The sequence below is a fragment of the Prinia subflava genome, chromosome 13, assembly GCF_021018805.1.
Source record: "Prinia subflava isolate CZ2003 ecotype Zambia chromosome 13, Cam_Psub_1.2, whole genome shotgun sequence".
NCBI classification, from domain to species: domain Eukaryota; kingdom Metazoa; phylum Chordata; class Aves; order Passeriformes; family Cisticolidae; genus Prinia; species Prinia subflava.
In genome coordinates, this window is record NC_086259.1 from 12,390,455 (window position 1) to 12,408,726 (window position 18,272).

General features: G+C 39.6%; 1 protein-coding gene across 1 annotated transcript; it reads left to right on the forward strand.

Moving 5' to 3' along the window:
- The first annotated feature begins 22 nt into the window (after positions 1–22).
- Positions 23–17,549, forward strand: PLA2G15 (phospholipase A2 group XV). Its single transcript, XM_063411143.1, has 6 exons — positions 23–273; positions 7,346–7,502; positions 8,243–8,361; positions 9,819–9,917; positions 10,333–10,557; positions 13,297–17,549. Exons 1-6 carry the CDS (start codon positions 132–134, stop codon positions 13,806–13,808), a joined length of 1,254 nt encoding a protein of 417 aa, XP_063267213.1. The 5' UTR covers positions 23–131; the 3' UTR covers positions 13,809–17,549.
- Positions 17,550–18,272: the final 723 nt, after the last annotated feature.

Genomic DNA, 18,272 nt, shown 5'->3' on the forward strand with positions numbered 1-18,272 from the left:
CGGGGCGGGCCCGGCGGGACGGGCGGGCCCTTTTCTGGCCGTGCCGGGCGGCGGGGCCGCACTCCGGCCGGGCCGCGGCAGCCCCGGCGCAGCGGTGGCGGCTCCCGGCCCCAGGGTTATGCGCAGGGGCGATGTTCCTGCCGGCCGGCGCCAGGCTCCTCCCGCGCTCCGCACGGAGCTCCTTCCTCAGCCTCCTCCTGCTGCTGCTGCTGCTGTGCCCCGGCGGCGGGAGCGTACCGCGCCGCCGGCCCGCGGGGCCGCCCGTGGTGCTGGGTAAGAGCCGGGGGGCGGCGGGGCGGGCGCTGCGGGGCCGGGCCGAGCCCGCCGGCCCCGTTACCCACCCTCGGCGGGGCGGCGCGGGGGCCCGGGGCGCTGCGGGCTCGGTACGGCCGCGGGGGGCGCGCCCCGCCCGCCGCCGGCAGTGCCCGGGCTCCGCGGGCATCGGGGGGCGCAGAGCCCGCCCCGAGCGGCGGCCCCGGCGCTCCCCGGCGCTGGCAGCGCGGCCCGGCCCGGCCCGGCCCGGCGGCGGGAGGGCGGGCTGGGGCTGCCTTGGCCTGGCTGCGGGCGGGGGACAGACAGGGCTCGCTTTAATACGCTTCGAACTCGTTAAGTAACACCAGAGCATCCCTGCTTAAGTCTTTCCTCTCTATGTGCCTTTCGTGAAAGAGGTTGGAAAGGGATGTAGAAAGAGGAGTGATTGGGTGTTCCAGCAGTTGAATTACAAATTTTTTTAAAAAAAGGTTATTTCATCGTATGACATGAAAAACGAGTATTTGTTACTGGCCTATGGTTTCACCTGTTAATACAAAATAGTTAGTAATGAATATGCAGGTAATATTCACGTAATAGTTAATAAGTAATATTTGTTAGTTGCTTTTTGTATCCATTGATAAGAAGACATAAATAAATTTTAAATGTTTCAGTAAGTTGTCTACTGCACTAATTCTTAGGGATCCCAAGACAGCAAGTGTATTTGGTGGCTATAATGTCAGTAGCCAGTCCTGTGAATATATTCAATATGCTGCATATTCTTATTACTGATTAACCATGATGGTCACAGTGGAAGAAAATCTAAGATGGGAAAAGTATAGGGAAAAGGATTATCAGTGGCATGTTGTTCAATTCAAGCTCCATTTCTTGATAATAATTTAGGTTCTGATGGTGACTTTGTTACTACTGTTACAAGCTTCTGACTTAGAAGGACAAATTCTAACACAACATTTTAAAAAGTGTTCTTGTTTTCTCAGGGAACAGTGTGTACAAATCCACAGTTCTTAAAAGGCTGTGGAACTGACTGGCAGGCTGTGGATTTGGAAGTAGAAACTGCAGAAGGATGTCCTAAGAAGCAGGGGTTGGAACAAGAAAGATTCTTTGAATTCTCTCTGGGGAGGCTAGAAACAATCTCTCATGCCATCTTTCCGCTCTGTGGTGCTGGGATGTAGCAATAGGCCTTGGCACCTGCTCCAGTGCAGGCTTCCTGATGACAGAGATGTTTTAGTTGCTGATCCAATATTGAATGCTATCTGGGAAAGAATCAAAGATGTAACAACAATTGGGAGAAAGGGTTACTGATTGTAGAAGTGTAGATTTACTACTGATGGATCTACTGTAAGTATATATGTTCCCTAAGGATGGTTTTAAGAACTGTAGCTGACCTACATTTCCTTAAGAGACATTCTGGCAAATACTGTGTGGCTGAGCACACATTCATCTGGAGTGCTTTACAACAGAGTTTCTTGCTGTTACAGTGAATTTTCATCAAATGCTGCAGAACTTGAATCCCTTAGTGTTCTACTCAGTCTCTGAATTTTAAAATTGTCCTCATCCTTCTTGAATATGTGACGTGTTAAAATAAGCTTTTTAGGAATTACTGTGATAAGGAAGATGCAATAGCTTAGGAGAATCATTTAGGGAAGCATTCTAAGTGCTGGCTTAACACAGGTGTTTGGGGGAAGGGAGAAAACCCCACATCACCTGGGTACACAAATGGGAAAGATTCAGAGGTGTAAGGCTGCGTTACAGAAGCTTGAGATGAATTTGTAGCCCACACCAAGTGGGTGTACAGAGTTGATCCTCCTGATTTATCAGACTAGCATCTAGACTCCTAATTTTTCATATAAATTCTGTTTCTAAATAAATTTTTATCTTATAGTAAAGAGGTTCTCATGATCAAAGCACTCAGTCTTGATCTGTTTGGAGGTTAACACACTTTAATAGAAAGGGGAATTAAATTTGGTCGTGCACTGTGTAGCAAGTTGGCCACCTGATCTTAAGGACCAAAGAAAGAAGAAATGCTGTTTAAAGGAATGTTGTCAACATAGTGATCACTTCAGAAATGTTTTGAGCCAGGGATGGTCACAAGACCCAGTGTAGCTTGCTCTCAAACTCTTTGTGTAATGGCTCCGCTTTGCAGTTGCAATCTGTGCTTACCCAAGTGACAGAGAGGGAACTAGAGCAGAATCTTGCAAAATATGGAGTGTTGTTCATATCTGGGTAGCTTTTGTTCTGCTGCCCAAGTACTGACAAAACTGCTGCTTCGAGGAATGTCACATCTGAAAACAGCTGAGCTGCATGAACACAACCGTGTCACTCTTGCCCTGTGGTGGCAGCAGCTCTCAGATTTGGAGAGCCCCCAGCTGGCTCAGGTGCAAGGTGGTTCTGTGGAAGAGCTGTGCCAGTCTGGCAGCTCATGAATGCTCACCCAGCTTTCCTTGGACCTGCTTGTCGGCCACTTTGTAGAGTCCTTTGTCTTGCTAAAACATGAGGAAGTAACCTGGTGAGGCAGAAGTGGTTTTTTTGTGGTTGAATTACTTTAATGGAGGAGCTGGCACAAAGAGCATGAGGAGTGGTGCCACACCACTTGGAATAGGTTGTTTTCTAACCTGGTGTCTGCATCCTTGAGGTGCCTTAGTGGCAGGAGCTACTGTGCCTGGAGTTCATGATTGTTCATACCAAGGGAGCAACACCAGGGACCTGGGTAGTAACTGACAGCAAAATGCTGCAATTGCTCAGTTTTCTGTGAGATTTAAATAAAAAAAGCATTGAAGTGTATTCATGTAATACTGATATCAGAGAAGAAACAGGTGAAAGTCAAAACCTTACTTGCAGAGCCTTCTTGAAGGCCTGATGTTAGGCGCAATGCTCATTAAAACCTAAGGTAGTTGTCTCAGATTCCTTTCCCAAGTGTTTTGGGGGGAAAGGAGAATTATTATGATGCTGACTTGCTTTTATGCCTTTTTAAAAGTTTTCTATTTAGCCAGGATGATATAATCATACAGAAAAATCTTTAAGAACCAAAATAACCCACTGAATGCTTCTGTTTTACTAAATTATCTACTAAAATATATATTACATATATTCTGTGCAATTACTTCTGCATATCTGCTTTATATTCAGGTGAACTATAATCTTTTACTCTTATCAGTTTGGTGGTGTTCAACAGGCTTGTCTTTAATGCTTGTGTCAAGTAGTTTTTGTGGCTGTTCTTCCTCCTTCATCCTCTCATGTAGCCTATCCATAATCACTGCATACTATCTCGTGTCTTAGACATTTTTGGAGCTGATAACCCATCTTTATAAGATCAGTGTCAGATGCACTGAACTCTTTACCTTTTAGAGCTGACTCAACACAATAACTATATCAATGTTCTGATACCTTCTGCAAACAATTTGTTAGGTACTTGGCTAAAGTTTTCTAGAGAGACACCTAAATGAAGTTTGTTAATAATTGATTTACATGCAAAAGAGCTTTGCCTGTGAATTCCTGCTGACTGCTAACTGAGCTGTGTTTGTATGGTCAGCTGGCTAGATGTCAGGAGTGATTTAAATGTTTATGCCTCATGTGATCCAAGGTATCTGGAAGTATCATGTGAGACGTTGTTTGCTTTCTTGTTCCTAATTTTAAACAAGGCCTTTTCTGTGGCAGTCCATGGAGTCTATGAGCTACTTCAAGACATTCTTCTCAGAGAGTGTAGCCAGAGTTTAAAATTAATTTTCTTGGAAAGCTGGTTCATTTTGAAGGAAGACTAATTTATAGAACCAAAAAGATTACAGTTATTGAAGAAATAATACCAGTTAAAAAGTTATGATAGTTGATATATACATTTCAGATAAAAGGAGTAAAAGAGTACCAACTGCTGGCCCTCTCTTGTTTTCTTTCTCCCCACATAAAAAAATATACTAGCTCCCCACGCTGTTATTGAATAGGTGCTTTTTTTTTTTTTTTTTTCTTTCATTTCTTAGGATCCTCATATGTGGACATTTGTTGAATGATCTTTTTTCCTTGTTATCTGAGCAATCTTAAGGCAAGTCACTTTTAGGTTGCTAATTAATATCTCTTGGTGGGAGCTGTGAATCTGTCCTTAAGACTTAAGGACAGTGATAAGTAGGAGTGTATCCTAAACCTAATTGCTCCAATTCACAGTCTGTTATCTCTCTTAAACTCTAATGAAATTTCTAAATGTGCTTTTCCATACCGTTTAATTATACAAAAACACATCCCAGAGGGAGATCTACTAGTTTTGTCAGGGCACATGAGACCAAAAAATTAGCCAAGGATACCATAAATACTGGAAGTGTATTTGGCTTCTTGAGGTATTAGTGTGAGTTTTGTTGGGATTAGCATCTTTGTGAAAAAGGAGGATGTGCTAGAACTGATAGAACACAAAAACTTATGGAAACACTTTTTTCTGCTGAATAAGAAATCTAATTTTCCCAAATATTGCAGTTCTGAAATCAACAGAGGAATTACACAGCTGCAAGTTAGGGAAGCAGGGTACTGGCAAAGATCTTTTCTTGGACATCTGTTTTTAACTAATGCTGATGTATTTTGCAGAACTTCAAAAACAAGTTATTTTGGGGTCAGCCTGCAAGCTTTAAAAAGTAAGAGCTCACTTTAGTATTTCCAGCAAAAAGGCTTAGAAACCACAGATATTGGTAGTTGAGCAGATGAGGAGAAAAATTGCATATGGATTACTCTGCCCACACCTGCATCCTCTGTATGGCCTGAAAGCAAAGGGAAAGATGTTTTTCTATTGCTTTTAAATGCCACCATAAAAATTTGGAAAGCTGTATCCTTAACCTACAGAATTAATCTTCAGTGTGATATTTTTTAACCTGTTACTTATAAAAAACCACTAAGTAATTCTCCAGCCAAGGTGTAAATCATTAACACTGTTAAACTGTGTGGGTTAAGGACTGAAGCTCTTGCATGTTTTTTTCCATAATGTCAACAACCAGATTTGTGTTTTGTTTCCTATAGGTTCATCATGAGCCATCTTCAGTTTGCAGAGTATACGTTAGAAAATAAAAAAGCCCCAAGGTGTAAATGATAGTGATTAGCAGCTAATTAGCAGTTAATATGGAGGTGTAAACATTACAAATACATTTTTGTTAATCCCTGCTTTACAAACAAACAGGCATCATACTTGTACATGAGAATTTTTTTTTTAAACTACAGTATTTATCTTTGCACAGATAGAACTTGTCCCTTATCTTTTGTTTAGAATTGAAAAAATTGCCATTTTTCATCTTGTTTCTTATCAACCTGTGAGTAAAAATCAGTATGTCACGTTTCTCATCTTGTGTCCTGAATTGGACACAGGAGCACAGCCTCTATCCTCCAGAAGCTTGAAGATAAAATACCTTAACTAAATGAAAGTTGCAGTTAATCTGAGATCATTCCATTAAGTCCAAGTGAGACTTTGTACAGTTTCCTGCTTTCAGTGCTTTTGTTGATAAATCTATCTTGATTATAATCTGCAACTTCTTCAGCTGTGAGTTTTCCCTACTCTGAGCAGAAGTGCTTGTGATTGATGGAGTGCAGTTTGGAAACCTCAGCAAGTTCTCCAAACTCTGATGCCCCAGATGTTTGTTGAAGCCTTTGAAAGGGTATCCCTGCTGGAAGAACTATTTTTACCCAAGGAAGTGAGATTCCAGACTAGAACAAAATGTCACTCTTCTTTGTTTTGCATTGAAACTGAAGACAAAAAATCAACCTGTTCTGTCCTTGGCACGTCAGCTGCTGAAAGTGGCCAGTCATGAAAGATTGATATAAATAGAATTACGTTCTGTTCCTTTTCCAATTAAAAGCACTGATACGGCAGAGGCACGAGACTGGGACAAGTTGTTGCCTTAGTTTTCTAAGCAATTGCTAAGTAGGATTTTGTGAGGTTACAAGACTGAACTTCAGTAAACTCTTTCTAGGGTGTGATGCAATGCTGTAATCTCCTTTACTATGCTTTCCAGTATATCAGAGTCCTTGAAATATGACCTAAAATAAACCATGGTCAGCTACTGGGCCTTTTAACGTTTCACTTAAGGTGACAAAAATAAAGCCCCTAAAAACCTAATGAGAAAGTAGAGGTAGTTAATAAAGAAATCCTGAGGTACATCTCGTGGTGGGGCATAACCTGCAGTGGTTGGAGGTTGTGAGAGTGTGGTTATATGAAGTTTTGGCCTTTTTCAGTTCTGCAATAAGTTTTTTTCTAAAGGCAATTCTGGTTTTCCAGTTAAATTAGGCATTCTGCTAAAAGATATTATCTCTTTCCTTAAACCATTGCAAAGTGTGTGTGTTATAGAACTTGAACTGTTTTGATTATGTAGTTTACTGGGGGATAGGGTGGAACATAGTTATGCGTAGATCTGCATTAAAAAAAGGTGCAAATACCCAAGATGCTTTCCTCCAAGTCTGACTGATGTAAGGTGTCCAAAAGAAAGAAAAGTAAAACTGTTATTGCCAAAACCTGAATGAAAAGGTATGAAATTGCATTTTTACATTGTTAGCCAACTATGTCTTGTGTTGTAAAAGTCTGATCTTTTGTAAAGAACAGAAGATCAATAATATAAGTGGATCTTTTACTTTTTACATTTCTAACATCAAATTGATTGCAGGCAACTGTTTAAAGAGAGCAAAGATTTGCATGTGCAATTGTCATTCTCTGAAAAAAAAAAGTTATTTCAGAAAGATTCAGTTTGTACCTGAAAACACAAAAAAGTTTGGTAATGTCCTAGACAATCATTTTTTTCATACTCATGGCCTTACATGCTCCTGTATAGTCTGCTCTTTAAAGCTAGGAGCTGTTTATCCAGAATCGTTCTACATTTTGGTTTCTCAGCTAACGAGAGTTGAAAATATATAAATATTTTCAGTGGAAAATGTATATGTAGTACCTTCTTATAATAGTAGTATTTTTTCTCCAGTTACAAAACCAGATGTTATCTCTGGATGCACTGATAATGCATATACAGGCTGTAGTATTTAGCTGTGTATACGACAATAGAAGATGTTATAAGCTTTAATTAACTGTCTCCTTTTTATATCTGTCTCTCCTTTTTGTACTTTCCAGTTCCCGGGGACTTAGGTAATCAGCTGGAAGCAAAGTTAGATAAGCCATCAGTGGTGCACTATCTCTGCTCTAAGAAGACAGACAGTTATTTTACACTCTGGCTGAATCTAGAATTGCTTCTGCCTGTCATCATTGACTGCTGGATTGATAATATCAGGTAAGATCAGAAATGTTGCTCTTTGCAGTTACATCCTTTCTTTAGGCTGATATGCAGGATGGCTGCCTTTAAATTCCTTTTCTGATTCAAGACCAGTGAGAGGAATGACTTGGAATTCTGCTGGGTGGGCTAACAGGATGGCTCTGAAGATGTGGCTCTGTTGCATCTGAGGTAGCTGTAATTGCTGATGAGGAGCAGAGGTTCTCTTAGTTTCTTCCATTTTCTCTTCTAAAGTATTCCCTTATGCTGGTATGGGTGTTTTCGGTTAAATAGAAATTAATTATTTTTAGGTAGGTAAATATTTTTGATGTCTGATTTAATAGGTGTTTTATGTCCCACTGCCACATTCCTATGCTCTTTATAAGTTTTTTCCATTTTGAAAATGGAAATGGCTTGATGCAAAGTCAAATGGTATAGAACTATATAAAGTAGCTTATATTTTAAAGATGACATTCAGTCACACTTCCATATACTCACTTTTACAGAGACAAAAAGTCTTAGATTCTGCACATAAAGCATTAAAGTAATTAAAGTAATTGTTTGCATTGTAGAAGCTCTTAGCCATGAGAGTACTCTGATCATGTCTGCTTGGGTTGGGTTTTTTCCTCCTTCTGAGTAACAGCACTTAAAGTTCTTGTACTGCACTCAGAATGTAATGCCCAGTGTAGTTGAGGGTTGTCATGTGGCAATAAAACATGTTTTATGGGGTTTTTCATTGTTTTTCTTCCCCTCCTCCCCAGGCTGGTATATAATCGAACAAGTAAGATTACAGAACCACCAGATGGAGTGGATATCAGAGTCCCAGGATTTGGACAAACGTTTTCCTTGGAATTTCTTGACCCAAGTAAAAGGAGTGTCGGTATGTACAAGCTGTGTCTGGAGTGCTCTGTCACTTGGAGGGTTTTCCTAGTTTGTGTTTATGCAATAAGCTTCTGAAATGTGATTTCAAATTACGGTTCTGTGAGCTCACTTGGCTTTTAAGAGTTTGCATTGCATTGTATTGTTTTGTTTGTTGTGTGGCCTGGTAGGTTGAGACAAGAATGTTCCGTGTCATTTAGTATTGTGTCAAATCTGTGTTTGGTGGATGAGATCTGAGTAGGCACATTGAGGACGGATACTTTCTGAAATGAGATGGGTTGAGCAGAAAATTCTATGACAGAAGCTTGACAAGCAAAACTGAAATAAAAGCATGAGTTTTGAGTAAGATGTTCTTTGGCCTTAAAAATGGTTTAATTGGATTGGGAGATGTGGTACCACAATGTGTAGCTCCTTGTATTTTACTGGTGTCAGAATAATTACATAATTGCATTTATGCTGCAAAAGATTTCTGCATTAATGTGTTTGCAGGGTTTTTGTTTGGTGCTTTTGTAGAAGTCATGTTTCAGAAAACCCTGAGTTTGATAAGCTTTTGTGTGTTGCTGTTCACTGTTGCTGAAGGCTGCAGCAGTTGAGTAGTCAGTAATGCACTGAGCTGCACATGCTGCATAGCATGGATCTGTTCTTTAAGGGCAGTGATGTGCTTAAGGATCTGCACTGGGTCACTCTTGTAACTAGAACAGGGCTATGATTAAATTCTCCACTTCAGACACCCCATGATAAACATCCAACACTAACCAGTGAAGTTCTGCTCAAAACTTAAGTGTGACTCTGATGTTCAGGAGTCTGTTCTGACACTGTTACCGGGTGCATTCAGTCCTGGTAATACTTAAATCCAGTGTGTCAAACCTTGTAATAGGTAACATCTTTCAATATGCAGTGTGCAACTGTTTCCCTTTTTGCTATTAAAATTTATGTTTGATTACTTAAGTTTTAGTCCACTACCTCAGAAACCACCACAAAAAAAAAAAAAAAAAAAAATTCGTTTTGCCCTGGGGTACATAATAAGCATTTGTTTCCAAGAACAAATGTTGGCGAAGTCCAGGCCAACTGTTACACCCTACATGATGTTAATTCGCAACAAAAGCTGACTCTGATGAAAAACCCCTCAGAAATTATTATGCTGCAGTTCAAGGCTAAACTTTCCTCTGCTGAGTAAAATTTATCCACTTTGTGTATACTACATGTGGCTGCCAAAATATTTGAGAGGTCAGCCAACTAGTAAGGAGTTTGAATTGTGATATTCTGTCAATTTTGAGGGAAAGTGAACATAACTCATTTTGTTTAATATGTGTGCAGCTTTCTAGATTGTTGAAGACAAACTGTAGATTTCATGTGGTGTCAGAGATAATGCCTCTGCAATTTTGCAGTAGTGTCTGACAGCTGCTTCTCACACTAACCTTGTTACTCTTCTGTTTCTCTCTTATCTGATATTTACAGGAAGTTACTTTTATATGTTGGTGCAGAGTTTAGTAGATTGGGGCTACAAGCGTGATGAAGATGTAAGAGGAGCACCTTATGACTGGAGAAAGGCACCAAGTAAATAACATACTGTTACTTTAAGAAAATTTTGACTGTCCTAGCCAGCAAATAATGTATTGAATCTCTTCTCCCATCCTGTATAGTTGTACCTAAAAACTTAATTTAGTTTCATTCTTGAAGCCTGGGTACTCCTGGATGCAAATGCAAGCTCACTGTTGTGGTTTTGGGTTTTTTTTCTTCTTTAAACAACTTGCTACTTAAAATGTATTAAAAATAAAATAAAACAACAGAAAAAAATCATTTCACCAAAGCACATACACACATAACCCCAGCCCTCCCATTTAATATTGGAATTTCTAAGGTCTGCATTACTAATTCCACAGACAGTTCAACACGATTATTTAAAAGCTTATCTTTTTTTAAAGCCCAGCACTCACGATTAATCTCTCACTGTGTAATCTGTGTGTTTTAGATGAGAATGAAGACTACTTTGTGGCACTTCGCAAGATGATCGAGTCGCTGTATGAGCAGTATGGGAGCCCTGTGGTCCTGATTGCCCACAGCATGGGGAACATGTACACCCTGTACTTCCTCAACCACCAGCCCCAGGATTGGAAAGACAAGTACATCAAGGATTATGTGTCATTAGGTGCTCCGTGGGGAGGAGTGGCTAAAACTCTCCGTGTGCTGGCTTCAGGTAGGTAATTTGAGGCTTTGCCCTGTGTTTTGTGTGTAGGGTACAATACTATCAAGGCTGTTGACTGTAAGAGACTGCAGGATGAGAATTTAAGGTACCATGAAGGGAAAAATACTTTTTTTTGTAAGGGATGACAGCTTGGTGTGTCCAGCCTTGCAGCCCAACTGTTATCTTCCATATTTGTGGGAGTGGACTGAGATTTCTCACATCCTATAAGCAGGAGCTTTCTCCCTTCTTGACCTCTCCTGGCCTCTTTTCAGCAGATTGTTGTGTTGTCTGCTGTTTGGCCTGATGCCTTCTCTTTGTTTCTTCTGCCACCAGCCTCACTGCTCTCTGTTCTGTATTGCAAAGCTACCAAGGACTCCAGAGCATTCAGCAGTTTTCTTTGATTAGAGATAACTGCTTGAGGTTAACGTTAATGGAAATTTGTAGAGATGGTGGAGAACTGGTGTCCACAGTGTAAATATCAGGTGAAAGTTATAACTCTACAGGTTAGGAAAGTGAATCTTTGAGGTCTTGGGTTTAACACACCTGATATGCTAGAAACTAAAAAACAAAAAAAACTGAATAAAGCAGCATTATGTACTTCTCTAAGTAACTGAAAATTACTATGGGAAGTGTTCACTTACCCTATCATGTGATGCCATAATCACATCATGTGCTTTGACATTTAGTTCTCGATTTTTCTGGCTTGTTTTTGTAGCTTCTTTCTGACTTGTTAGCTTTGGATATCCACTATCTTCTTCCTAATCAAAGCTGACATCAAAAATTGGACTTCATCAAAATGCAAAACACAGCAAGAGCCAGCCATGCATGGACAGAACAAAGAATACTTTGCTTAGCAAAGGCATTTGATTCTGAACAGTAGTGCACTGCTCCATTACTAATTAGAAAACTTGACTCAATACAAACATCCAATTTACACATTGTTAAAGCTGTTGAAATGCCAGTGTAAAAATTGATTTCCCTTTTCCCACAGGCTTTGTCTGACATATTTGCTTGCTACAGAAATGGCAAGAAGTGAACGATGTTACTATGACCCTCATAGAATTACATAATTATATAAAATTCCATAGTCCCATATCTCTGTTGGATTAAATTTTTGTGCTTTACACCTTGTCTATGCTCTATAATGCATCTCAAGCAAAGTGGCTAATTCTACTAATGCATAATGAATAGCTAAATTTCTACTAAAATGTAGTCAGTTGTATTTTAATCTGTTATATTAAACTTCCATGTTTTTGAGCAGAAATTTAAGATTCATGTGGGAAAGTTATATGGGCAAACATAATATCAGAATGTACAATTTTAGGTTGTTTCTGTCTCCAGTATCCCTAGTAAAGCACCACCATCAGCCTTGGACTGCATTAGTTGTGTAAGAGTCTCTAAAGTTCTCAGGGTTGGTATGCTGAAGATCTGTTGCTTTAAAGAGAAATACTGCATTTCAGCAGGAAAGACGAGGCACTCTATGAATGCATTCTTTCTGCTCTCATTCCTGTTTATAATATGTGATGCCAGGAACTTCATGTCCAGACAGCTGTGTTATCAAAGTGGTCACCAGTACACAGGTGGAATTGTTTTCTGGAGATTTCTGTGATACTTTCAGCTACTTATACTTGAGCTTTGCTGGATCCCACTAGAGTGGGCAAAGACACAAAGCTCACAGTGGTTTGTTTCTATTTTTAACATGTTGAAAGGGTGAAATGGTAGCAGTGTCTTCCCTACACCTAATGCTTTAAGACTGATGTGTCTTCTGACTTAAATGTGGTGTTGGTTATCCTGTACTTATGAGAAAAGTAAAGGATTTGAGAAGCACTTTGTAACAGTTCTGTAAGAGAAGGCTGGGATAGTCAGGTTCTGTGTTTGATTATTCTACTGGAAATAAATCTTGTACACATTCTTTGAATTGTTCAGTTCAGAACTTGGGCCTTTTTTGCTGAAAACTGCCAAGCAGTGTTCAGAAGCTTAGTGGTGAGAGTGCACAGTGAAGTGGTTACACCACACAGGATCATGAGACCCATTTTTCAGGCCCTTTGTGGTTCTTGCTGTGCATTTGAGCTTTCCTTATCTGTTTCAGACTAGCAGTATCTCTATATAGTCCTCCTAAAGATGGCACTGCTGTGCTTTGTGTCTCCTTGCTGAAGCAATAGTGCCACCCCATGGAACTGAAGTAGCACCAGAGTATATTTTTCAGGAATAGTAGTTTCAGTTGCAGCATTTCAGTTTCTATGGCATGGTTGACCTGGACCACTACATGCTGTAACCACCTGGATCTAATAATAGAAAATAAAATTCGAAATTCAGCTGACTAAAGAATTGAGGTGTGACAGCCACTGTGATAATGAAAACAAACAAGAGATATAAATTCCAGTCTCAGGGTATTTTTTTTTTTTAAGTAAGGACTCTATTTATTAAGCAGCTTTTGATTTTGTGAAGATGGAAGAACAATTGTTAAAATATGCAGAAAGGTGCATATAAATTATCACTTAGTCATGTGTTAGTTTAAGCCATTTGTTTCAATCATTCATCAACTCATATTTAAATTTTGGAAGTTATTAAAAGTCACTTTACAGAAGTTAATTTACAAGAGAATCATAAATGAGGAAGAACTTTCCAAATTGTCACTCTAAGCCAGGGGAACAAACTTCTTATTCCTGTTATCACCATGAGTGCTAGTAATTGCTGCTGATTAAGATGTCTTGCTTTATGGATAATGAAATTCCACCTTTTTTCCCTAAGGTGACAACAACAGAATCCCTGTTATCAGTTCCCTCAAGATCAGAGACCAGCAGAGATCAGCAGTTTCCACAAATTGGATGCTGCCCTACAACTACACGTGGCCTCCAGACAAGGTGTTTGTGAGCACACCCACAGCCAACTACACGCTGCGGGACTACTGGAGGTTCTACAGGGACATTGCCTTCGAGGACGGCTGGCTGATGCGGCAGAACACGGAGCACCTGGTGTTCCGCATGGCGCCGCCCGGCGTGCGCATCCACTGCCTCTACGGCACCGGCGTGGACACCCCCGACTCCTTCCACTACGAAAACTTCCCTGACAAAGAACCCAAGATCTTCTACAGCGATGGGGATGGAACGGTGAACTTACAGAGTGCCTTGCAATGTAGAAAGTGGGTGGACAAGCAAAAACAGGAAGTGGTGATGGTTGAGCTTTCAGGAAACGAGCACATTGAAATGCTGTCCAACAATACTACTATCTCCTATGTGAAAAAGCTGCTCTTTGATTTGTGATAACCTTGTGTTGATAGTTATTTTCCTCACCTGTGATGCCTTCCCTTAAATATGGGGAAATGCCTTTTAATCCCTTAATATTTAGATATTTGAATTATTTATTTTGCTTTTTTAAGAGGTTGTGTTCAAGTTGCTTGGTGTTCTAAATGATCGTTTGTCTCTGATTTATGTTTATGATGCTTCATGGTATTTTCACATTCTGCAAATTTTGTCAAATATGCATTTTGGTGCCTCTGGTGTGTCCAATGGTCATACAGACTTTCATTTGGAGATTGTGCAGCCCCTTGCACATACCACTATGGAGTCATAGATCCCAGAGTTCCTTTGTGTTGTCTTTGCAGGTTTGGAGTGGAAGGCTAGGAAGGATGGCAATTTTGGATCCTCAAGGGAATGGTATTAACAATTTTGCAAACATAGTAAGCTTTTTAAAGGGTCTTGCATATTCTGATCCACAGTTCCCAGTGGATTAATTTGTAAATGTGCATATCTACTATGTAAAATAGGGAAGAGATCTGTCTGGAACTGTGCTACCATTGTTGTAATCCAGACTTTTATTTATTACAGCCTGAGGGGAAAAAAAGATAGATATGTGAATTACTTGAAGCTTCTTTATGATGTGCCCTACTGGGTTATTTTAGAAAGAAGAAATTGTTTGCTCATCAGCTTGTAGAATCCCTGACCACATACAGTCTGGGATCTGAGGAATTCTCAGCCTGTGCTTTATTTCTCAAGGAGAGGGAATGAAGCTAAACTGTGGTTGGTGCTTGTAATAACTGTAGCAGTGTGGAGTGGCACACAAATCAGAGCTAACTGAATACTGGCAAACAATCTATAAGGTATGGAATTGCATTTCTGGGTGGAAAACAACCTTCTGTAGGAAATGCTAATGAATGGTGGACAGGATTTAGAGAAAAATTAACTTCTCAAATGGAAGTGGGGAATGGAAGCCAGCATAATGTTGTATGGAGTATAAACCTTGTTCTCAGTCAAATACTTTGGCTCTGATCCAGTTACCTGACTAAGCAGTGATTAGATCAACACTGCATTCCACTGAAAAGGAATTTTTTGCTTTAGGACTAAAAGTAATTTCCCATAGATTACAAGTTTCATTTTTGCTGTTTCAAGAAGTTGGGACACATGGTTCTTTAAATGTTTCTATAAATTGCTGAACATGCAGTTCTTTAGTTTCCTACAGTGTTGTTCTACTCAATGTTAAAATAGTAATTTCAGCTCTGACCTCCACAGAAGTGCTGGCCTAAAGGCCATCATATTTACCACCTTGATTACAGCAGCCCTGTTGGAGAAATGGTTATCCTCAAAAATTCTCTTGCTTGCTTTAAAACCAGTCACCCAGTTAGACTTCACTCAGTTTTCTGAAAACAAAGCTTTGAATGCTTTCAAAATGCTAGGTTCTCCAAGAAAAATATTCTAAGAGTTTCAGAAACTCAAACTATTAAGGATTCATTACTTAAGAAACTGAATTTGTCTAAAGGCTAAAGTTTTAACTGTTTTGGTAGCATGCCTAAAATGTTTTCTGCCATTGGACATATCAATAAGATGCATTGACTGATGGGCTTGAACTCTTGCTATTGTACGATGGAACCAGGACGTAGTTTTAAGGCTGTAGTTTTAATTTAGAAATCTCCTGTTAATACAGAACAGTTTGAACTAGGGTCATCAACAAGCTAAATATCTTACTAGGTTTAACTTCCTTATGTAGCTTTATTTCCCACTCTGCATTTTTTCCTAGTGCTTATGTGGAGAAGTGTAGACATTTTCCTGATTTTTAAAAGGGATCATTAAATCTTGTCCTCCGTTGCCCAGGACCCTACAGTCCAGCAGCAATATTGCCTAGACTTTTCTAGATTAAGTACTGAGTTGCCCATAGCCTTTGTAATGTGAAATTGTTGAAATGAAGAAAAACCCAAACCCTACAGCCAATCAACCTAAACAATCAATCCCCCCCCAAAATAAGAAACCCTACAACAACAAAGAGGAGGAAAAAAACCCCCAATCCCAACCGCCTCAAAAAAAATCACCACAAAAAATTGTCCTTTAGGCCAAGTGATCTGTCTTAAGCAGGGCTTGTCAGCTGGATAAGCTTCAGGCTTGTGTTCCAAGGCTGCTCGAAAATGATTAAGTTTTTCCTTGGTCTGACTCAATTTTTGAATAATAGCTATTTGAATAAATTGCAGAAAACAGCTAATCACAATCTGTATTTCTTGCTGAAGGAGAATGCCTGTTAATAAGCACTGGATTGAGTGGAGCTGGAGGCTGTATTGCAGGATATCAACATAGACATCAAGGGCTGAAAAAAGAGAAAACAATGTAGATAAACAATTCTTAACCTGATCTGGAGAATGTTTGTAAGATTCACTGGGATCTTTACCCATTAATCAGTAGCATTTTCAGTCTCATAGCAAGAATTTAGCTGCAGGGGTTTTTTGTGATTTGAAGTTCCAAAATACGATTCAAAAAATGCTTGTTCTTTCCTCTTTTTTTCTTTAGTACTTTTTAAATATACTTTTTGTGACTCAAAAAAATAAAAAAGCACAACTCTTATTCTTTTCTAATTTTGGCAGCCTAGTACTGTGTTTCTGGGATTAGTTGGCTGTATCTGTTAACCTGAAGATTTCTAAGCCAGTTTTCTGTTAGTAGAAAAGCCCTAGAGTGTCTTCTTAGACTTGTCATAGTTAATGTGGTAAAATGAAGCTGAAGGTTTTTCAAGGCTTTTATTTGTTTGTTCTGTTGTCACTATAAAGCCTTGTTGTACTGTTGTAAAGAAATGTGTGTACCTGAGTTCTAAGTACTGTGTGAGAGCAAGCACAGCACCTCTGGTTGAATGGATGTGGTGCATCTGCAGGCTCTAGTTTTATGTCCAGAAAATGTGGGGGGTTTTTGTTATTTTTTTCCCCTACCAAATTATCACCAGCCCTTTCGTTTGCAGTTTCTTGCGTGTTAGGATGCAGCTCTCATTGAGGAGTGAATGCATTGTTCCAGTTGCTGAAATGGAAGTCCTGCACTCTGCATGTGAGGAGTGGCTGCTCAGTGCAGCAGATCCTCTGCAGGGACAGTCCTGAGCATTGCTGTTACAGACCTGCTGCAGCCACGGCCACTGAGCTGTCTCAATTCTTGTGAGGAGAGAGGTCTGGAAAAAAATTCTAAGGAGAATGTGGCACTTGGATAAGAGGATTAACTCAGGTGCTTTGCCATGCTGCACAGCTGAAATGTCTGAATTCACTAATGTATCTTTGTTATATCTAAAGCATTAATTATGTGTCTCTTTCCATAATTTTTACTTAATTTTATTTTTCCAGGATATTTTCAGAAACCAAAACTAGTCTCGAGGACCAAATGTGTTTCTTATTTTTGACAACATGTATAGAAAATGCTGAAGAAGTTTTCAGCTGTCATTGTAGTACTTCTGAAGAGGTTCAGAGTCACTATGTGATTCTGTATAAAACCAGAAAGCTTCAATAACTAGCAATAATTGCAAAGGATTTGCAGACCAAAGGAAGGAATGTTTGGTATTAAGGTAGTTCTTGGAGCACAGTGTGTTCAAGGCCCTCTTAAATTCAGGGAAAGTTTGGCAGTGACTTTGCTGCTCTACACTAACCAGTATTTTGTACAGAACATATTCTGAGGCCTGGCATTTTATATGTTCTTGTGTATGAATGTGTTCAATAGATTTTGAAGATTTTATTGTCAAATTTGATAATATAATAAAGTTGATCTAATATACATTGTCTCCTGTTGTGAATAATGTGCTGTCTCAGTTCTTAGAGGAAATGAAAACTTGGTGCTGTTTTTCTTCCCTAAAGATGCTTGGTATCTCTCACAGTAATTACTCCTTGCTTAATCTCCCAAATGCACCTACTGTCTTCTGGTGCATTTGGAATTTAGTGTTAATTGCTCTTGAATTTATGGAGGTGTGGGATTGAGACTACTCAATTTCTTCTTGCTCACATCTTATTTGCTTATCTTGTGTTTAAAAAAAAGAAAGTTCTCAGGATGCCTTATAATTCTGCTCAGGTAATTATTTTGAAATTAGTTCCTCAGCTGTGAAGTGTTTTAAATGCCGGCAGTTGCCTTTATACTGTTTCCAAACTGATGCACAAACCCATGCATGATGACCATACAGGTTTATAGTTGTATAAACCAATCTTCTTCCAATTAGAAATAGTGTGTTGTGGCTCTGAAAAAAACTATAATGCTACACAGTGATTCTGTGAGCATCTGAGGCTTTTTTTACATGGTAAAGGCTGTAATGTCAGTTGACTGTTACTTAAGTTGCAGTTTTCCTCCAAAGGTCTACGTTAATAGTTTACTGCAGTTTAGGACTAATGTCCTTTGTGGTCATTTAGATCAAAAAATGAGTTAAGTGGAATATTTAGCTCCCAAATCAGCATCCTTTAGGCAAAACCAGAATGTAGGCCAGGAAATGCAAGACATTAATATGCAATG